At 46.6% G+C, this 23,032-nt stretch overlaps 2 protein-coding genes across 2 annotated transcripts in view; one reads left to right on the top strand and one right to left on the bottom strand.

Moving 5' to 3' along the window:
• The first annotated feature begins 4,711 nt into the window (after nucleotides 1–4,711).
• Nucleotides 4,712–13,078, top strand: SLC46A2 (solute carrier family 46 member 2). Its single transcript, XM_065406872.1, has 4 exons — nucleotides 4,712–5,789; nucleotides 8,773–8,856; nucleotides 10,787–10,943; nucleotides 13,021–13,078. The coding sequence occupies exons 1-4, from the start codon at nucleotides 4,712–4,714 to the stop codon at nucleotides 13,076–13,078; spliced, it is 1,377 nt and encodes a 458-aa protein (XP_065262944.1).
• An 8,013-nt stretch (nucleotides 13,079–21,091) lies between these two features.
• SNX30 (sorting nexin family member 30) overlaps nucleotides 21,092–23,032 on the bottom strand; it is a 57,743-nt gene continuing 55,802 nt past the window's right edge. Inside the window, exon 10 of the mRNA XM_065405926.1 lies at nucleotides 21,092–21,330. Within this exon, the coding sequence (XP_065261998.1) occupies nucleotides 21,271–21,330 (60 nt within the window). The 3' untranslated portion in view covers nucleotides 21,092–21,270. The remainder of the gene's footprint in view (nucleotides 21,331–23,032) is intronic.

Below are 23,032 nucleotides of genomic sequence, written 5' to 3'. Positions count from 1 at the left end.
CATAAGAGGCATTAGTTACCTATATACTTCCAGTTCCTCAAGGGAGAACCAAATCCTGCAGAAAATCCTCCAAATAATTTGGAGGTTGCAGTGTTCTGATTTTTCCACTAGGGAGAGCAGCATACAAGAGAGTGCAACCCAAGGAGTTTGCTGGCTCAGCACAGAACTCTAGACTGAAAAATAAATAAAGGTGGCAGGAGAGAAAAACCAGGAGATATTTGCTTCTGCTGTTCAGCCCGTCTGGTTTTGAAAGGGAAGTAAAACAACCATTAGTGAGGCCAGCTCTGGCTCTACTTATCTACCCTCCTCACCGGGAATGTTTGACAAGTCAATACCATCCATCAGCAGCCATGTGGCTTTTAGCTCATGCGGTAGAGGCTCATGCATTTGGTTCCAGAGGTCCCAGGTTTGATCCTGCCCGACGATGACTGGGATCTGTCAATGTTACAAGAACACGAGTGCCGCTTCTGCATCACAGTGACCTGAAACCACGGAGCTTGTTACAAATGCTAACAAGGCATGAATAACTTTCCACTGCAGGATCAACGCAGTCACCCCTAGTAGGCATCCAAACCCATCTCATTTCCTCCTCTGGCTGAGAGCTCAAGTCTAGGGAGACATACACGCTGCTTCCAGTAAAGTCAATGGGATATTCACAGGGGTGAAAGTAACATAAGGGACTTACTGGTATGCAGGGCCGGAGTTCTGAGCAAGGGGGACTCAACAAGAATGGGTGGGGCCTTTAAATCGCCACCGGAGCCCTGGGGCTCCCAGCCACTGCTGCTACCCCAGGGCTCCAGCAGTCAGGCTCTGGCGGCGATTTAAAGGGCCAGGGGCTCCGGCTGCTGCCGGGAGCCCAGGGCCCTTTTAAATTGGTGGACTGGGGAAGCTGTCCCCTGCCAGTACTGTCGGCTGTGTACTGGCTCTTGCCGGTACGCCGTACCAGACCGTACCGGCTTCCTTTCACCTCTGGATAGTCATGTAAGGGGGTGTCTGAACTATCTGAGTCAGTGGCAGTCTGGCCTTAGTGAAAACTGAGGGTTTAGGCCCAAGAGAACTTTTTCTTGCTGCTTTGCTACAGTAAACAGTTCTTCATCCGGACAGCATGTTACACCATATCTCCTTGGCCTGCCCTGGTTTTGGATTAGTTTCTGGGTGGAGTTTAAGGTGTTGACTTGGCCTAAATAGTTTCAGAGCTGCCTAAATGAGAGGCCAGACTGGCACAGGTGTGCTCAGAGGTGCTCAAGGGAGAGGGCTGGTTTCAGTTGCTGAGTCAGCCGCTGTGTGACTCACTTCCTTCCTTCCTAACCGCCTTGGACTGCGAGAGCCCCACTTCGCTGGCCTCAAAGTGATTTAGCTGAGGGAGGTCGATGATGCTGTTTGATTTCTCATGTATGGCGTGTAGCTATATGGCTAGACTCAACACCAGTCTGCATCTCAAGCATGGGCGGCGGGTATCACAGGCAGGGGGAGGTTGTGCTTCCCCAACAGGTGTGGCCACACCCATGCTCTGCCCCCAGCCCCCCTCTGCAGCTCCCTTGTGCGGTGGCCCCGGCTGGGGCTGAGGCTGGAGCCACGCCGCCCACCTTCCTGGCGCTCTGGGCTGGGGGGCGCTAGCCTGGGACAGGGGGTGGTGGCTGCAGTGGGGGGGGCAGGGCTGGGGCTAGCGCCCCCCCCCCCAGCTGGTGGTTCACGTGCTGCCCATGATCTCAAGTAACACCACTGAAGTTTAGAGATCAGAGTTTGTCCCTGCATCAGCATGATTTGGGGATAGTTGCATTACATAGCAAAGGCACAAAGATTTGCCAGGCACAGTCCATGCTAACCAAGTTTTCTGCCTTTGCTGACCTTCCTACTGCTACTTAAAGGTTGCTCTCACGACCTGATCACCTGTCATTTGGGTATAGAGGTGCCCCTGGGCCTGTCCTTGCAGCCATTTCTGGGTGTATTTCACCTGCTTTTCTTTCTCAGACATTGGAAAGCCTAGTGATGGGGGAGAGAAGAGTTCCTGGTTTACACAAAGCAAACAACACCCCTCCCCTCCCAGCAGCCTTAGTGCAATGAGACAAATAGTGCAATCACTGGCCAATCAGGCCCCGGTATTTTGCTGCTCTTTTGCATTGGATGCAAATGTATGTAGAAGGATGCAACTAAAAAAATCTGCCAAGGGGTTAATTTATTGAACGAACCTGTATAAAATACCCCCCACTGTCCAATTCCCCTCCCCTCAAGGGCTAGACCGAGGGTTAGGCACAGATTTTATTTCTCCTTCTGTCCCTCCCTGTTTCCTCCCCCCGCCCCGATACTGGTGGGGTGCTCAGTTATGGCTGTTGAGCTTAGCCGGTCCTATCATTAAAAACATTAGGGACTCGCTCGTGCCACTGTGTTGCGGATGGCTGGATACCGAACATTAGCTACTTTCTTCCAGGGGCTCAAGCCCCACGTGCCTGTCTCCCTCCCCACCCCCCGCCCATATGACCCCAACCCACGTCCTGCCCTGCCCCCCTCAGAACCCGCAAGTTTCTCCTCCCCTCCTCCGCCACCGGGGTAGCAGCAGCGGCAGCCTGGGGCTCTGGGGGCTATTTAAAGGGCCGGGGTTCCCTTGCTTCTACCGCCCCGGTCCTTTAAATAGCTGCCGGAGCCCTGGAGTAGTGGTGGCGCAGCTCCGGCGGCTATTTAAAGGGCCGGGGCGGTAGAAGCAGTAGGAGCCCCGGACTTTTTAAATAGCTCCCAGAGCCCTGCAGCCCTACCCCAGGCCCTTTAAATTGCCCCCTGGGGAAGCTGGGCCACCCCGATATGGCACACTGGCGCTTGCCAGTATGAACTGGGGCGTACTGGCTTACTTTCACCTCTGCCCCTACCCAACTCGCCCTGCTCCCTGTCCCAACTGCCCCAACCCCCTCCACAACCACCCCGACAGACCCCCCGGAACTCCCACCCTACCCAACCCCGTTTCTTGGCCCCTGACCGCCCCCCCAGAACCTCCACCAGTCCGCCCCTCCAACCAACCCCTGCCTTATCCAACCCCTCCTCCCAGCCCCGGCCCTGCCCCCTTACCATGCTGCTCAGGGCAGCGTGTAAGGATGCCGGGTCATGCCGCGCGGCCCGCTGGAGCTCGCAGCCCACCCCCCCCCTTACCATACCGCTCAAAGCGGCAGGAGCTGAGCTGCCCAGAGCGCTGGTGCCGGCGGCTCGGCACGCTGCGGCTCAGCGAGGGAGGGGCCGGGGAAGCCTCGGCTTCCCCAGCAGGGAGCTCAGGCAGGGGACAGGACGGTCCCGTGGGCCAGATGTGACCCACAGACCAGAGTTGTTTGTCCACCCGCCCGCCCCTTTAACAGCCGGTTCTACACCAGCATCTACATTTAACAACTGGTTCTTGTGAATCGGTGGGAACCGGCTCCAGCTCACCACTGGCCCTTCCCCCGCTCCCAGGATCAATGCGCATAGTGCGCCCACGGGGCCGACAGCAGCAGGGCCAAACCGCTCCCTGCGTACAACTGCTCGGCCGCACCTGCCGTCCCACCAGCCCAGCGCCGGGGCAGCGAAGAGGCAGGGGAGCCCTAGGCAGGACCCGATGCCTCAGGGCAAAGAAAAGAGGGGGTGAGACATGGAGATGGAGTCAGTTTTTTTTCCCAGCAGCAGGAATGGAGCAAGGCCAGCAGTGTAGCCGTCGTGGTGGGGTGATTTGATGGAAAGAGGCTGCTTGGGGAGATGGGTTGTGCAAGAAGATCTTGCGAAAGCACAGCACGTCTCCTGCGAGTCGGCCTCCCTTTTCCAGTTGCCTTGCTGCTTCTGGTGTCTCGGCCCCCAGGAGAACCCAGGGGGAGGGGGTGATGTTGCCACACATTTTCCAGTATGTGTCCTGTTACTCACCGCGGCTACTAACTCCTCATCTCACTGGTTACTCAGCTAGTGTGGGAAGGGGGTTATTGCTAGACTCTGCTTTGTGTGTAAGCCAAGCGTTCCCATCAGGAGTGTCCGCATTTGAGAAGCGCAGTGAGGCTGAATGCACACAGGAGTGGCTGTGGAGACAGGTCAGTGTAACAGCCTTGTTTGTTTGTTTGAAGTTCCTGCCTCAATTTGCTGGTCAAATTGTTGGAAAAGGTTTTTTGGGGGAGGAGCGGTGGGAAGGAGGAGGGTAAACAGGTTCAAAAGCCACCAGCAACAAACAGGGGGTGCATGAAAGGGGCAACATAGAGTGTGGTGGAGTGGGGGAGGGCTACTGTCCAGTGGCCTCAGCCCTCTCCACCCCCCCCCCCCCCCCGTAGGTAGACATCACTACTGCTTTGCTGTGATTCCTTTTGCATGCTTCAGCTCAGGGGTGGTGAAATATAAGCCACAACCAGGGGACATTCACTTCCTCATGCGAGACAGAAATTCCCCAAGGCAGGGCCATGTGACCTTTCTGAATGCACACCAGGAAGAGAGTGGAGGGTGTGCTCCATGCACACAAAAGCTTCCCGGGCACAGGCAGGACTGAGAGCAGAGTCATTTGCTGCACGGGGCTGCGTGTGGCTGGAGGGGAGGTGCAGCCAGTGTTGCTCTCACACAACTCTGTTTCTGTGCTAACTTGCAGGCGGTAGCGACTTTCGGTTTTAAGACCAGAACTTCTGGACCTGCTGTCTGCAGCACAGCTCCTTGCCGCTCTTCCCTCCCCTCCCCACCCACCTCCTTGCCAGTAGCCCCAAGAAAAGGTTCGGCAGCAGCCATCATGGTTGGAGGGATGGCGGTGAGGACCTGGATTGAGCCCGTGGTGGCTGGCGCCCAGGTAGCCAGCTCCTTTTATGACACAGGGCTGCTGCTAGTGGTGAAGAACTACTACAACCGGACTAACTCAACTGCCCCGGCGCACGTGCTTGAGGATCTGCAGCAGAAAGCTGTCTCTGACTTCTACATCATCTACAATTTGGTCCTGGGCCTGAGCCCCTTGTTGACGGCCTATGGCCTGACAAAGCTCGGCGACAAGAAGAACAGGAAGATCACCATTTGCTTCCCTCTCCTCGGCTATCTGGTCTCCAGGTCTCTCCTGCTCCTCTTAATCCTGCTGGGGTGGCCTATTGAGGTGATGTACGGGGCAGCAGCCTTAAACGGTCTGACAGGAGGCTTCACCACCTACTGGGCTGGCGTCATGGCTCTGGGGGCTCTGGGCTCCTCTGAACACAGGAGGTCACTGCGGCTGATTGTTATTGAGCTGACCTATGGGATGGCGGGCTTCTTGGGCAGCATAGCGTCTGGGCACATCTTCGTCCATTCCCACATAAGTTATCGACAGGGCACTGTGCTAGTGGCCTCCAGCATTGCCTTCTATGCCTTCTGCTTCCTCTACAGCTTCTTTGTTCTGAAAGTCCCTACGCCTGAAGGCACCTGCCCAGCTTACACAGCTCACAGCAAACTCAAGGACATAGATCAGCCTGACAGCCAGCTACCGGAGGATGAAAGAACGGCAGGGAGTTCGGGCTCCTGGGAGGACAAGGGGCGTGGTCCTCTGGCACCATCAAAACTCATCATTGCAATGCTCTTCATCGGGGCTGTCTTGTATGACCTAGCAGTTGTGGGAGCCATGGATGTGCTCCCGCTGTTTTTGCTTAAGAAACCTTTGAGCTGGGGCCCCGTGGAGATTGGCTACGGCAATGCTGCTGGCTACATGATCTTTATTACCAGTTTCCTGGGGGTTTTTGTGTTCTCCAAGTATTTAAGGGACACGACTATGATCATCATTGGGATATTGTCCTTCAGCGTCGGCATTCTCATCATGGCCTTTGTGCGACGGACATTCCTGTTCTACGTTGGTGAGTCGAACTGTGACATGATTGGTCACAGCCTCTGCAAGTGAGAATTACTGATCCCCATGTACCCTAGGTGGCAGGCAGGCTGAGAAAAGGGAGATGCTTAAGTGACATGCTTCAGCAGCAGTGTAAGGCTCTTTGCTGGTCACTTCAATGAAAACCTCAGAGCAGGAAACACTGTGGGAGAGACACTTTCCAAAGAGTCCTGGGGCACCTTAGAGACTAACAGAAGTATTGGGAGCATAAGCTTTTTACAGATTCAGACTAACACGGCTACCCCTCTGATACTTTCCAAAGAGGCTCTTCTAGCCCCAGTAAATTATTCACCCACACAAAATTCTCCTATTACATCGGGATTTAAAGATTAAAAGGTCAACATGGTGACAGTGTAAGAAGCAATTTCCTCCTCCTCCTATGTCCTCCCTCACACATACCTCTTCTTTGCTGTCTCATTACAGGGTTGTCCCTACTTCCCCGGGGGGAGAGGGGGCAGAAAGGCCAGCAAGAGCAGCCCCGCGACTCCCCACTCTGCTCCTCCTGAGATGGCAGCAGGGGGCCTGCTACCCCAGCAGCCACTTTGAGCCCAAGGTGCAAAATTCTGATCAGCTCTGAATTTTACCTAAAGGTGTTGGGTCAGCCCTATCTTTTCCCCTGTCTTTGCTGGATTAACAGTGCTAAACTTCATGTCACATGTTGGCTTCAAGGAGGGATTTGGGTGTTTTACCTATCATATTTTTTTTTATAAAATCATTCGTTTTAAAGACTAGTTAGTGCTGATAATTTTTCACTAGATCATATCCCAGGTCTAAACTGCTGAAAGGCAGCTTTGCATAGGAGAAAAAACCCTTTTCAGCTATTAATACTAATCAAACAACTTACTGTCTTGACTATGGGTAATATTGCTTCTTCTAAGGAAAGGCCTGTGGATGAGAAGGAAGAAAGTTTTGGTTACCTTGGCAAAGATGAAATGGAGGCATCCTATGGACTGGACATGATTGGACAAAGTTTTGTTGCTGTTTAACAATAAGGGATAGCTATGGTTGGTGGGAAGCTTAATTGTCAACTAGAGCTACTGTAGCAGTTTAAAAGATTAGCATTAGGTATCCAAAATCCTGAACTTTAAGTAAGGCCATGTCTACACTACGGCCTATGCCGGCAAAATGTATGTTGCTCGGGGGGGGGGGGTGAATATTCCACACACATCCCTGAGTGACATAAGCATTCATGTGCACAGCGCTATATTGGCGGGAGAGCTTCTCCTGCTGACAGTTTGTTGCTCATAGAGGTGTTGTTTTTATGCCAATGGCAGAGCTCTCTCCCACCAGCCTAGAGCATCTTCACCACACACCCTGCAGAGGCACAGTTGTACTGTCAGAACTGTGACGCTGCAGCGCTGTATGTATAGACATGGCCGAATTGGACAAGGTAGGTGAGGAATTATCTTTTATTGCACCAATTTCTGTTGGCGAGAGACAAGCTTTCGAGCCAGACAGAGCTCTTCTTCAGGTTTGGGAAAGGCGCTCCCAGCAGTCACGGCAAAAATGCCAGGTGGAACAGATTGTTTAGAGTAAGTAGTTAGCACATATTGTAAGGGACCATTCCATGTAGAGTAGCCCATTAACACCGCTTCAGTCATCAGACAAAAAGAGAGGGTTAGTCAGTGCCGTAACAAGGGCGAGGCGAGTGAGGCACTTGCCTTGGGCACACAAAGGGGAGGGGCGCAGCTCTACCACAATCGGTGGAGGGTCCCTGAGTCCCTCTTGGAGGGAAGGACCTGCCGCTGCCGCTTCATTCATTCTTCAGCAGCAATTCGGCGGTGGGTCCTTCTCTCCGAGCGGGACCCAGGGACCCGCCGCCAAAGAGCCTGGAGCTGGCCCTTGCCTCGGGTGCAAAAATTCCTTGTTACAGCTCTGGGTTAGTGGGTCACAGGCATAAATGGACAAGGGCTAGACAGGGATAGACCAAGGCGGCCTCTTGACCCTCTGAGGGTAAAGAGGGAGGGTCTGGCTGAGTTTGGTGGGAGGAAGCAGTTGCTGCAGCATAGAATCTGTATCGTTTAGTGACAGTGAGCAGCGGCAAGATTAAAGTTTGGTAAGCGTAGAGAGAGAAAGAGGCCTATACCATTCAGCTTTAAATCTCCGCGCTGAAAGACTGACAGGGACACAGTGCTAAGGGCGAGCAAAACAAAAACAAACCAAACATAAGGTCTGTGTGATGCTGTTATACCCTGCATCAATGGAAGCTGAAAGTCCACTGAAAATTATTCTTTCTGGAGACAAGGTGGAATAGTAAAGAAACACAAGGGGAATGGACTTTCTAAACAGCTTTGCTCATTCAACATAGAGACATGGTGGGGGAACAAGGTTTCAGGGGAATGGGGTAGGAAAAAGGGTACTTGGTTAAACAGCTTCCACCACCAACCTATAATCCTGCATCGTTTGTAAGATGTTATTAAATACTTGTATTGCAGTAGCCCCTGGGAGCCCCAGTCACATGGACCAGGACCCCATTGTGCTAGGCACTGTACAAACAGAACAAAAAGACGGGCCGTGCCCCAAAGAGTTTACAATCTAAGGCCCAACCAATAGCAGAGCCATCGCTTCCCTAGATAACACAATCCTCCTATAAAACATTCTGCCTGTGCATGAAGCTAGGGCCCTAAGAGCATGAGTCCTGCTGCTTGCCCTCTAGAGGAGTAACTCTCTTTGCTGACAGGTAGACTCCCCTCCACTCACTAGAATGGGACGACCTACCTGAGCACGAGGGTTATTTTTTAATATTGTGGAGGAACTGAAACCAAGTCAAGCTGCGGCGACCGAAAGAACCACAGTGCCCACAACACACAGTGAATCCTACAATTAACAGCTGTTGCCTGTGATTTGCTCCCCACCCCCGATCTGCAATTTATGGCCTCACCATAAGGGGCAGTAGGCTGCTGTTTTGACAACAGGTACTGATGAAAGCTACCTATTTATGTGTGTTACAGCTCGGGCCATAATGCTGTTTGCTCTCATCCCCTTACCAACCATCAGATCTCTGTTATCCAAACATGTACAAGGATCGTCCTATGGTGAGTAACAAGATTTGTGGGTAAGCTGGTGTGTGCAGGGGGTGTGTGTGTGTGTCGGGAAATGGGACAGAAACCCAATTATGGCTATTGCTCTCATTCACTGTCGGGTGGAAGAGCAGGTTGTGTGTCAAGTGCTGCCATCTGCTTAATAAAATCATAACAATTAGAACCGGTAGAGCTGCAGTAGTGCAAATGGCCAGACCATCTCAATTGGCAAGGGGGGGGGGGGCTTTTTGAACAGATACTTTAACTCAAACCTCCCCCTTTCTCCCCTCCCCTCCCCCCCTGCTGTGTAGAAACAATTGAATACCTTTGAGCTTGTTTGAGCTGGTTGCATTATGAGATCTTAAAGGTGCTGAACTGTGCCCAAACCGGCCTAAAGGGAGGGGTTCTACTCAAGCCAACTCACCTTTTTTTGCTCATGTACACAGAGCCGCAAGGGCAGACTGCAGTTTGCAATAGCGGGGCTGCTTCTCCTTTCGGAAGTTTTGCCTGTCTACACTAGAAGGGTGCAGCCCCATCAGCACACCAGTGGCTGGCGACGAATGGCTGAAATTGGAGCTGGGTTAGACCAGGCCCTAATCACAGCCCTGGACAAGGCTAAATGGTCATGCTAGCTCCAGGTTCCATTTATAAAGGGCTAATTAATAGATAGTATTAGGATATTCTAGACACGGATAGTATGTGCAGTACAGTGATGAAACCATAGTTACAAGCAGATGTTGGATGCTAACAATTCACCATTTATTAAATGTTAAGCATTTATAAACGGATCCTTAACACACACTGTGGTCAGCTACAATAATTCTTTGATCTCCATCCTTCAGCAAGCAGAGTTATTACATCAGTCTTTGTCTTCCATCACAGTCAGCAGAAGCACAAGCTAGAACAATGACATCTCATAATAGTGCTTCATGGTTGGGACCCTGTTAGCCATTGCAGAATTTAAGCTTTCCATTTAAAATAGTTACATTTCTCACCCTCACAGTCATCAAGATAAAAGCTTCCGCATGTGAAATAGTGAAATGTTGGCTTACAGAAGCTACAGCCAAGCCACAGTGAAACCATAGCTCTAAGGCAAATATGACTTGTACCTATTCATCATAATATGCTATTGCCTCTGAAACCTAGTGATGAGGATTTAAAATATCAACACTTAACTGACACTGCAGAAACAGTCAGATGAACTGGGATGAGTTTTAATAGCACATCACTTCTTCCCCAACCCCCAAGCAGCCTTCTGATTGTAATCACATTAATCCTTTCCTAGGAGGGTGTCACCTTTTGGCATTGTGGTAGCATGTTTCAGAAGTTTGACCTGCATAATAATGCTTTAATCAGTTACCTGTTTTTTTTCCCCCACAACATTTTCTTCTCCTGTTTGATCCTGCAGGAAGGTTGTGGGTAGTTAGAGAGATCCAAATCACTACATTCAGATCTTATCCCAACGGCCACGGGCAGCTATGGGACTAAGTGAACGCATAAGGAAAAGTTCTAGCAGCTAAATTCAACCGAAATGAAACTGTTCCAGGAGCATGTGGTGCTGAGGTTTTGCTTCAGGCCCCAGCTCCTGTTATAAAGATGAATTTGCTTTTCATGAGAAAAGATGACAGGGGTATTAGTAGAGGAAAGAAGAAAGCTCTAACACACACACAAATGGCAACTACTTGAGTTTTTGTTGATTCCTTAGCAGAGGTGGTCCACAACTACAGGGGAGGAGCTAAGACACGTTCTTAAGACTAGTAGTTCTGGCACAAGAGTGGTCTTGTCTACAGGTTCCATGTTAATAAATGTCATTTTGGGTATGTGTCAAAGGGCCTGGCTCTAAATACGGATATGGCTTTCTGTCCATGTTGACTCCACATATAGTGGTTTTCCTTCTTTCTTTGAGGCTCTGGCAAAGAGTAACTATTTATCTGCTTGTTTACAGGTAAAGTGTTTGTCTTGCTGCAGCTGTCTTTAGTGATCACTGGGGTAGCTACATCCACAGCCTACAACAAGATCTATCAAAACGTTCTGGACTGGTTCAGCGGGTTCTGTTTCATTTTGTCTTGTGTCGCTGGCTGCTTAAGTGTCATCCCCATCAGGTAAGGAGGGGGAAGGATCTTGTTTAAGGGATTTTTTCCCCCCTTAAGTGACTTGCAAAAGGAGGGAAGGGGGAAAAAATCAGATTACATGTCTAAAAACAAAGAGCCTGAGAAGACTTTTTTTTTTTTTTTTTTAAATATAAAAGGAACAAGGGCATTGGAACATTCCTGGATAGAGTTTATGGTGAGTGGATAGCTAGTGAAACTAGCATCATGTGCAAAAGAATGAAAACAGAGAGAGGAAGGATTTTTAGTCAGCCTGTTTTATACTTTGTTTAATTCCTGTGACTCACTTGGTGGAGAAATGATATCTTTACCCAAGGAGTGGGAGTGTTAACAATATACGCTGATATCCCCCACAAGTTCCAGGAAGTCCTCCAGCAAGAGCAGATTTGATATTACAAAGCTAACCGGTGGACAGAAAAAATATTCTAGCCTTCTTTACATATCAAAGCAGCAAAAACCCACCAATTAAAAGAAATATATGTCCTTAGAGTCCTACACACCACAGGGAAGACTAGGGCTACACTACAGCGTAAGTCGACATAAGCTATGACGCTCAGGAGTGTGAATTAGCCAGGTCCCTGAGTGACATAACTTATGCCATCTTAAGCACAGTGTGGACAGCACTACGTTGGCAGGAGAGCTTCTACTGCTGGTCACAGGGGCTGGAGTAATTAAGCCGACAGGAGAGCTCTCCCCAATCCGCTTAGAGCGACTACATTACAGAGCATACAGGATGCAGTTGTAAGCTCTCTAGTATAGCCATAGCCTAGAATTCAACAGACCTAGCAGAGGAAACAGGACCGTGACATTCCGTTCCAAGCTGCATGACATGCAACAGCAGTACATAGGCTCAAAGAGAAAATCATTGTTTTTTCCACAGCCAGGTACAGTACCCACCTCTGAATTTTTTTTCTCCGGAAGGACAGAGCTGAGTCACATCTCAATGAGCAACTTAAAGCCATTTTTACCTTCGAGGAGACCATGCTGAGACTTTTTCCCAGTTTGTAATTACGCAGTGCTAATTGCAGAGGCATTCAGAAAAAAAATGACAAAATAAATGCTTCTTAAATGGAAGCCAATTTAAATGCGTTTGTAAGGGCAAAATGTGACGTTTCCTCTGGATACCTGCCCTTCGTGCTGACTAAGGAGGAACAGGGAGACAGGAATAGCCACCTAATCATTCTGTGCCTTCTCACAATCAGCCCAGCTACCCTATGATCCACAGGACAGTGTAGTTACAACAACATGCAAAAAGCTACAATGTATTTAACACCACAGCAGCATTGAATGTGGTTCCATAACTGGAATAGGGTGTTAGTACTCACCACAAGGCCGCTCGCAGACAAAGTCCTGGCTTTGCTTGTCTACATCTTTCACAGTACCTAGCAGGCTGGTCTCAGGTGAGGTCACTTCACAGGCCACCCGCTAGCATGCAACTCCTGGGGCATTGTGTCAAATAGTGGCATCTCTACAACTAAACACCAATGAGTTAATTAACCCCAATAAAGTGGAAACTGCAGTTCTGGCCCCTAGTGAGACTCCTTACAAAAGGATGCTCCTATAGTGGTCATGGCTCGGGGCTCATTGAATCCTATGGGGTTAGCTGGTGGCTGCTACCACCACCACCACCACCACCACCACCTGTGAGTACTGGGTCTTTAGTGTGAGAGGCAACCTTCGCCTAGCCGTTCTCCTGTATGCACCAGTTACTGAGCTGGGACTTGTCCCATCCTTTCTACAAGGTCAGTGCACAATTACCAGTTACCAACCAGTTTAAGCGAGCACCACTGCTTAAAGCTGTTCAAGGCGATTACACATACAGAGCCGTGTATGGCTACTCCCTGTGGCAGTTAGCTTACAGTGTGCGATTTCTGTGACCTAGTGCATGGCTAGCAAGCATAAAAGTGACGGTACAAATACTTGTGAGAAACCAGTCAGAATGGTTAGCAATTTGAAACAAAACTTCCCCTGTTATGCCAAATTCCTACTAGACTAGTGATACCAGAACCCATCAAAGCTTCTGGCTTTTGAGCAGCTGTTCACATTCTCATCCACATTTTATTTTCTGCAGCATTGTGGCCTACAAGCAACGCTCAACATCGGGCTCCTTTGAAATCCTAGCAGAATGATGGCACGCCACTGCAAGTTTCAGCTCTGGGCGTTATTGTTGGTTAGAGCACCTTACTGTACTACAGAGCTCAAGAGGACAGATGATGGAAGACAGCTCTTCGGGCCTGCCACACTAATTTTAGTCACTATGGATTTAGGCTGAAATTAAACAGGTTAGCTTAGGTGACAGCAGACAGGTATCCATGCCACAGTCTGCTCTCATGGGTAGCCCATAGGCTGAGGCCAATAAGCATATCATCTCCCTCACCTGAGGGGAGAGGAGCTTGTATTGCTGCTTCTGCAGTACAGAAGTGATAGACAGTCCAGCAGCATTTGATTTCAAATTTATGCCAGTGGAGGGGATGACACCATCTTGGCTGCTAGTCCAAAAAACTTTAGCGTGGTAACATTTGGAGCCAGAGCTCCGCCCGGCCATAGAAATAACCACCTCCATTCAGCAGCACTGCCTGGAGGAATTTATGGACAGGCAAGAGGGAGGGACAATTGCTGCCAAGTCAGTCCTGGAAGGGAGGATTAGGTGCGTCAGAATAGGTACCGTTTACATAAGCTTAAAAATTTCCCTTAACCACCCTCCAATTTAATTTGCAAGGGGAGGGTAAGGCATAGAAAGAAGAGGGATATAAAAAGGGGCAAACTCCTTTATACAAGGAAGCCCCTTTTCAGAGTGATGCTGACCTGAAGGGAAGATACAGAGCTCGATCCTTTGTTTTGTCACCCTAAAGATGATTGCAAGCCCTTCAGGGCCTGAACTGTCTTATTCTGTGTTTGTAGAACAGCCTACCCCTTCTCTCTCCCCCTTCGCCCCCCCCCCACTGTAAACCTATTAATCATCTTGAGAAACCACAACACTTTTTATAAGCTGGATCATAGTCAGACCATCAGGGACTGTTGTACAAGACCAGTACAGGCACAGGTCCTGCACCTGCAATGAAGTGGGAGTAGAGCTCATGCATGATACTCTTTTAGAGCATACTGTAGATGCAAAATTGAAGTTATTTCAGCAGCAGCCACTGACTATTAACTGTGTTAAACTATTTCTGAAAGGCATGAGGACCCAGAAATCCCAATATGTAGAATTTAGCAATTAAACTGACTTCCATGTATAAAAAGTAAATAAGTTGTAAATCAATGCATCAATAAAGAATTACTGAACAGGTGTATGTGCTAAATGCCTTGACACCGTGCTGTTGGAGAGAGCATCTGCAGGACATTGGCAGAGGATTTCCGAATCCTGTTATCTAACACCAGGCCCATCAAACCAACATATCCATGCAGTCTAGTGTGTGTGTGTGTGTGTGGGGGGGGGGGTGGAGTGGTCCCTGACAGATGAGCGGTAATATTCAAAGTGACCCTGCCATGAAGCAGTGAGACCATCATGAGGAAGTTGTGTGAACTAGACCCTAGAAATCCCCAGCAACCTGAGGATTAAGAAAATGTCCTGCTGTTTACTTTATCTGCACTATGCTGAGACCCCGAAACTGTGCATAACCAACCTTTCCTTATGAGGACAGTCAAGATGCCAGACTAGGTTGCAGGAGCCCTGGGGTCAAGACCTGGCTCTGTGACACCCTGCACAAATCTCTCCCCTACAGAGAGAACATCTCATTCTCCCCATTTTATAAATGGAAAACTGAGGCACAGCAATACTGCAAGGATAAATGTGTAAGTGAGGAGCTCGCACTCTGGGGAGGCGTACTACAAGGCAGTAGGTGTAAACAGCTGAGTTGTCATACACACACACACACACACCCCGAAAGAGGGAGTATCAAAAGCACAAGTTTCACCACCATAGAGAAAGATAGGGCAGTAAATACATGAACAAAATAAGTACAAGGGCATGCATCATACTGTAGATGTGATAAAGACGACACAAAATGAAACTATTAGGTAAAGAAATCATCCTTTAATACATTTATTGGTCCATTCCTTTAAATTAATTGAGGTAAAGAAACAGTGTCTTTAAAAAAATGTACACACTAATAATTATCAAGCATTACAAAGAGTTTACCTCAAAGTGTTTTTATCAATACTAGTTCCATAGTAACAATGCACAGAGTATGTTTATACAGAGCTAAAATGAAAAGGAACAGAAACATGCCAGCACCTGAAATCAAAGACATTTAATATCCTGTGAGCTTAACAAGAAAAGCAAAAAAAAAAAAAAAGGGGGTAAATTTGGTGGGAGTGTAGGAAACAAAAACCACTCCAATCTGTACATCATCCACTAGCTAATTCAGACACAACGACAAGTCTTCACAGCTTTCATTTTGGTTTATCCTGGTATGGGAGGTGATGTGAGGGTGACCAGAGTATGAAAAACAAACAAGTTTCTAGAAACCGATTTTACAAAAGTCAAAAATACAGTACACTGGTTGGGCACCTAGGCAGCAACATTTCCATTCATGGTGTCATGCGCTGAGCGACAAAAGGGATGAATTCCTAAAAATATGCTGGCAGAAGTTAAATTTCATGGCAACATTGACTTGCCTCATGGCGTAAACGCCCCTGAATGTTAAAGGGAACCATGAGTGCAGGCACATAGGAAGTAGAATGAACAGGACAATGTTGTCCAATCTCCACCCTCAAAAGAGATGAAATACTGTAGATCGTTAATGGTTGCATAACAAAACCCAGCATCACCTAGTTGTATGCTGTGTGGGTGACTGGCTCAGATCCTGCAATCGGTGTAGGTAGAACCTTGTCCCCATGACAACTATTGACCTAAGTGTCTCACTGTACCACTGAGTGTAGGTTTAGGGCCTCAGCTATCCAGGGCCAGGAGGACGTAAGCACCCTTGATTTTTATATTTTTTGGTGTTATAGTTTAAGCAAGAAGGAGTTATTCAAAATCTAGGATTTTGATAAGCACTGTCTGCCTTAACCCTAAACTAATACGGTTAATTGTGACTATTTCTATATATCAAATACCTCCTGCCAAAACTAGTGTGTCAAGCAGGTATTTATCAATAATGATCTATTATTCCTTCCAACCAAAATTTTAAAAAAGTAACAAAAATACATCTAAAATATCAATATTTATTTAAACCTTCATATATCCCCAAAAGACCAAAATATTCTGGAGGTGCCCAGTTTCACATTATCAGAAATGTATTTGGCAAATACTAGTAATTTTTCCCCTGGGAAAAAAAAAAAAAGTTATTTCCCTTCTTGAATGACCTTCAATTGTTTATAGTAAAAAAAAGCTGGTTAAAACCAAAAAGGAAGAAGACTGTCTCCCTACCTTGTAGTGTTTAAGGCGGCTGAACATCAAACAGCTTGTTAAATAAAAGTCAGAATCTGTGCCCACAGTTTTGCACACACAAACACTGGGTCAAAAGCACCACCCATTGAAGACAGTTTCCGTTTAATATTCTGCAGCCCATTTTCTTTTAATTTTGCATCATTTCTTGAGTTAAATGGGTAAACTGGATTAAGGCCCCAATCCTGCAAACATACACAAATCGTCCCACTGAACTGAACCCTTCACATACGTAACTATTTGCAGGACCAAGTCCTAAACAAGTATGTAAGTGTGGACAGGCTATGCAAAAACACCACCACAGAGCTCCCTCTACAAACACTGCCAGTTCTACCTGTAGACCCTCCATAGGGCCTTCCATTTATGCCAATGTGTGTGCAGTGGTTTAGTGATGCAGACAAAGGTTTGTGATGGAGGCCATCAAGTTGCACTTAGCACTGAAGCCATATTTGAAGCCATGTTTCCAGAGGTGAAAGGCCAATGCAGTAACTCATTGATAGATAAACTGCACATTCACACAACCTAAACCCTTGCTGAGCTTTTCCTAGTTTTGTTTTTTCTTTCCACCTCCTTTCCTCCCTCTATCACACCATCACATTTTGTGATAACACCAAAATGATTTTGTCAAGGAACTTAAGTATAAACATACCACAATTTACCCTCTGGTAACTACCAGTAGTAAAGGAAAGAGCTGACTGCTTTATGAAATGGAGCAGACCTGGAGCGCTTTCGTTTTAAATGATTACTTGAGAAGGCCATAATTTTGTGTTTTCTTAAGTCTCCCAAGTTTATTGCATCAGTGAAATCCAGATGAGAGAATATACATACATACACACACCCCCACCCCCTTTTAGATTATATATAAAAATCAGAGCTAAAGAGTGCTTGCCTGGATGTGCTGGTGCCATTTCAAGAGAGTCACAACTTTCCAAATTGCACACTTATCAGAAGTGATGGAGAGACAGCAAGAAATTGCACACGCCTTGGGTCAGTGTGCACCACAGGGCAGCTGTGGAGCAAGATTTGTTAAAAGGAAATGCAAGACGCTTTAAAGCTGTGGATGGGCCCAAGCCACAGAAAGTTCATCTCTGTGGAGTGCGTATCTGCTGTTTGGGTTGATCAGAGTTTGGCCCCATATTGGAGAGTCAATTTTTGAGCCAGATCAATCTCTATATACAGAAAAAGGCCCATTGGGATGTACTGAACGATGCTTAAACACCTATTAAAGGGGAAAAAAGAGTGGAACAAAGTTACTCTTTCAGTGGATTTCTGCTCAGTATTTGTGAAAGGCTTGCTTTTCTACAGTCACACAAATTAGTGAGACTATTTACACACTGCCAAACTTGGGCCCTAAGAGATAGCCACACATATACCATGAACTGCAAGAGAATTTTAAACCTGCATTTAAAGGGGTAGGATCGGATGCAGCATGAACAGGAACAAGTCACTTGTGACAACTGAATTCAGCCCTGAAAACGCTTGTCATTTTGTAAGTCAGTTGGGCTACTCTGTGCTACTAACATGCTGCACAAAATCTCATGTTCAGACTATGAAACAATACCTGGCTCGCCACCATTGTCACATGATTCATATTGTGAGGGTTCATTAAGACAGACTCAGCAACAGGCTAGTTGCGTTTAAGAGGGAACCACCACACAGTATCCTGCTCGTATGACTGCAGTTACAGGCAAGAACTCCCCTTTTGCAACACGTTCCAAAAGCTTGCTTCTAATTTAAACCATGATTTATGTTCTTTAACATGACAGCAGGTGGTGTCTGCTTCACACTAGAGCAACAGCCAATCTGCAACATGATCTAGGGCCTGCACCCTCTGATCTGTGACCCAAACTTGCAGTCCACATATCTCCCCCTTAAGGGGTTCCAGATACATGTGTACTTACAGTGAACCCTTCCAAGCCATTCATTTGGTTGGTTGTAGAGAAAGTGCCAGCTTTCTAATGGCTTAGCTGCAAAAGGCATTTGCTTGACAACAAACAAGGCGTGAAGTCACTTCATTCACTTGATTAGTAATTTAAAGATCAACTGGCTTCAGAGACTGTACAGCAGAACAATGTTAACATTAAGTGTAAGTATTAGGTAAAACATTAGGTGTATGTTGACTGGAGTCAGTCAGAAACCCCACCATTGTTGCAGGTGGTGAAATTGTTACCATACTTAAATGCCTTAAGTGAAACTATAAAAGCTCCCCTGCTACCCATGAAAATCCTTACCCGATGCAGCAATGTCCTTTGCAAACAGTACCTTGTATAATATGTATTTTCTGAGAAATGGCAAATGTACTTAAAGAACCAAGCCCCTGGAACTACAAGCTGATGACTGGTCTTCAGTTTTCTAACTAAACCTGAAGGGCAAAAGGCATGAACACGGGAACTCAGAAGAAAAAGGAAACCGATTAAATTCACTCCCCTCTAAACAGAACCACTGCATTTTTCAAATGTTCTCTTGTGGAAAAGTGCTTTTTTTTTTTTTGAAATGCTCAGCAGAAATGCAGTTTAGTTGATCATTCTGTGAGAGAACAGTGCTAGAAAAAGCTGTCATTTCTCAATCCCTAATCAGTCTTTCCTGTTCATTGGGGAAGTTGAAGACAAGTTTACTTGACCCTAGGTTTATGCTGATGTTTCAGAGACAATTATGTTCAAAAACCTAACCAATTTGACATGGTAGAAACTGTATTCGAAGGGATTAAACAATTCTCTGGTTTCACCACATGAAACCTTTTGTTTTCTATCATTTTCATATGCTAAATTATATGAATTAATGACAAAAAGCACAGCACTGCAAATCAGAGCAACTCCTATCCAATATGCCCCAGCAAATCAAATATGCCTTAATTATCAATTCCTAATATCAAACAATTGGAGAGAGGACAAATAGACAAAGGTTTAAGGGAGGGAAAAAAATAATCAGATTGTTAGAGAATCATTTCTTACTAAAGTCTTCCCTCGCTCTACTAACACAATATTGTTATTATGCTGCAATTTCAACCAACCACCTGACACCAGGTCCCTGATTTCACCCAGCAAACGTACGCTGACAAATTGGAACTGCAGGTTTAGAATCACAAAACTACATCAATGAAAGTGATGTGGTCAAGTAGAAAAACTGCCTTAACCGTGACAAATTTTATGCCCAGTGATTCTCCCATGTTAATAATTTAACAGCCACAACTTTTATGTAATAGTTGTTTGAACAGACTATGCAAACCTGAAGAAACTTCAGGTATATTTTATAGCATTTATTTTAGCTGGGGACAATCCACAAATTAAATGGAATTTGCATGGTCTTTGTAAATGGGATACAAATAAGAATTGAGTTGTTTTTTTTTAAATTAAACTTTGGATTCCTTGCCAGAATGGTGCCGGGGATCGACTGAGCATTCCAATAGCTTTGGTAGAAAATGAGAGGATATAAAACAATAAAAAGTTGTTTGCTGACCCTAGAATCCTGAATATTACACTCCTGTTTGCCAAAATAATTAAACCCTGGAGTTCCTATGGGAGGAAACAAGCTGGTCAAGCAGCAAACGAAGACTTAACAGATTCAAAGTATCCGTAACCCGTCTTGGCAGTGCTCTTTCCTTTGGTAGGTACTAAAGCCACTAGCAAAAAAGGCGGTGAACTGGAGAGACTGGATACGGAAAGGAAAAGATTCTGCAGGCTATAAGGTTGACAAAACCTGGTAGGAAAATAGATTTATAGCTAAAAAGGGCAACTCTTAAGACGACCTTTCAATGAGGATCAATAGAGACAAGCATGACCACTAAATGTACATAATGGGGAAAAGAAGGTATTGCCTCTATCACCTGCCATTGACATGTTTAAGGCAAGTTTCACACATGCACAATGATACCTGGTGTCAGCAAGCACTTGACTCTTTGGGGGTTTTGGCTGCTGTGAAAGAAAAAGGGCAAAAAGCAAGAACCCATCCTTACTATGATGGGTATGTTTTAAATGATCAAGGCCAGAGGGATTCCCATCTAGCTTATAGTCTGAAAACAAGTGAAAGCATGGATCAAAGAATCCTATCACAGAACTGTCTGTGCTTGCTTTGGGGATAAAAGGTTAACAGACTTGTGTTTGTTCCCATCACACACTTTGTAAGGCTACATCATAAACTCACCCCCCCCACACACACACACACACACACACGCCAGTCCTCCTTTGATCCCCAAATCTGTCACATGTGCGCTTCAGCCAACTTACATTACTTCATATCACCAAAGGTAAACAAATGAGTATGAAATATTCAATACGAACAGAGTGCATGACACACATGAACCACAGTTCAGGCTTGCATCACGAGCTTTCTGCAGAAGTGTCAGTATGTTCTAATCTAGGACCAGCCCAAACTCCCACACAAAGATTCAGCTCCAAAATTGCTTAATCCAGGGAGTTTACTAATTGTAGTAAGTGTCCACTTCTGGCCATTCCCTCTCCATCAAGAAAAAAAACAAAACACACAAAAAAGAAGGGTGGGTTGGTGGGCACTGTTTCATGGGAATCAACCCTTATTTAGCAAACAAAGAGGATGGTAATAAAGATGTCATATTGGCACCTTGCAGTTTAGAGTTTTATTTTCATCGTTTTAGTATTCCACTCATTAGTTCCTTCTGGAATAAAGAGGTAAAGTTTTCTTTATCAAGAAGCGACTTGATCCCTGTGTATTTCCATTACAAGCCCACGATCACCCCACAGGCTGGAGAAGGAACCGTTACGGTAACTCAAAAGATGAAACATACCGGCTTAACACAAAAAGAGGAAGAAGTCCAAATGCTTTTCAATGGGTCTGTACCAAACTGGGCATAGCTGGCATTTCTCAGGTAACTCTCAACAAAGTAGTGCATCATACAGCTCCAGTAGGTTTAGTGGTACTGTGCACTTGTGTAGAGAAGTCTGTGGGCTATGGAGCTTCTTATTTGGTCTCTGGTTTGTCTTGTAATAGTGGTATAATTGACTCCCACGCCGTAAGGCACTGCAAAAAAAACCAAATAGGACTACATTACATACTACAGCCTCCTCATTCTTGTCCCACCACTCAGACATGCAAGTTAAGAGGTCTCACAAAGCGTGGTCCTGTTAGCCATCAGTTTAGTAGCTCGAAAGACAGGAAGTTAAGAAACAGTTTTCTAAATTCCCAGACAAAAGAAGTTGCTAGGCTGGAGTTAAGGGGGACACGAAGAACTTTAGTCATCAAAAATTCCAAATGATTAGAAACTTCAGAAATTCCAAAGTTAAACTGAAAGGACGTCAGACAATATTTGGAAAGCATGAACGGGCACAGCTACCAGCTCCTTGTGGCAAGGAAAGGCTCCCTAGTGGCTTTGTAAGATGTTATTTTGAGGGCAAAGACGGTTTCTAACAGCTGTAAGCAGCCTACAGCAGCTAGCGGTTTGGTAAAGCTCTAAGCAGAGAGACACAGACACTGGGTCTATGCCCTAGGGCTGGGCAGAGTGATAAAGACATAACAGAGAAACTGCTCCTACTTCCCTTCTGGCACCTATAGGGGTTCACTGTTCAAATAAGCCTTTGTCTAGCAGAATAAATGCTGAGTATCTAGTTAGGCTCCAGAGACACCTCTGGATAGGAATCCAATTATCTGGGGTTTCTTATGCAAATGAAACATCATCCAGGGCAACATCTTTCATGCAGATCTAACAGGCTTGGGCCCAGCCTTTTAAAGATATTTTGGCATTTCTTTGTTTAACATTGCAACACCCAATGGATTTAGGAACCTAAGTCTCAATTTCAAGAGGGATTTAGGCACTTAGGACCCTTAATCTTATTAATGTTTGAGATGAGACTTGGGCATTGCAACACGCAGCGCTGCGAGGCCAAAATACCTTTAAAAAGTTGGACCTCACTCCTCTGGCTATTAGGGGCCAGAATTTCAAGAGAGCTCCACTCCCACCTAGGGATCTCAGTAAGAGCCAAGGTTTTTTAGGGTGCTCAGCACACAGTAGCTCCCAATGTGATGCCAGATTTTCAAGGTGAATCCCCAACAGGGTGAGCTCTTTGGGGGTAGGGAAGGGGAAATCTAACTCTTGATGTCAGGTAAAGTTTTCAAGCCCCATGTGTGAGAGAATCTGTCTAATGAGTTAGGTACAACACGGAGACGCAAATTCTAAGAGAGAAGAAAGTCAGAGAAGAGCTAGAGAATACTTTGTAGGGAATTAGACACATTGCGTAGAAGATGGAGGGAGGGAGGGGGAGAGGGAAAGAGAGAAAACCAGAGCAAAGCCAGTAAGGGGAAGGTGTAACAAAGCAGTGAGTTTAAACGACATTTATTTTAAAGACGCACTAAACACAAGGCTGATATCGCTAGTCCCCTTCTCCACTGGTTTGGGTGAAGTGCGGGGAACGGGGGGAGAACATTCTGAGCACTGCCTGGAAACCCTCGGTTTGAGGCCTATGATCCTTCACCAAGAGCCCTGCCCACAAAGCTCCTGACTGGGGGAGATGTCCCAGCCAATCGGTGGCCGGGTCACACTACTTGAGCTAGAAAGAGGCACAGGAAGTTGTCCAAGCAACTAGGTGAATCCCTGGCTGGCTGCTACTACAGATCCTGGTCCACTTGCCTGACTCCTGGTTCCTGCCTCCCAGGCTGTTTCTGCCCTCCTTATCCCAGACTGCTCCCAGTTCCTGCTTGCCTGACTCACTCCAGGTCCCTCCTCCTA

This window comes from Emys orbicularis, chromosome 6, assembly GCF_028017835.1.
Source record: "Emys orbicularis isolate rEmyOrb1 chromosome 6, rEmyOrb1.hap1, whole genome shotgun sequence".
Classification (NCBI taxonomy): domain Eukaryota; kingdom Metazoa; phylum Chordata; order Testudines; family Emydidae; genus Emys; species Emys orbicularis.
Note: the sequence above shows the minus strand (reverse complement) of the source record. Positions and strands in the feature narration are given on the sequence as shown.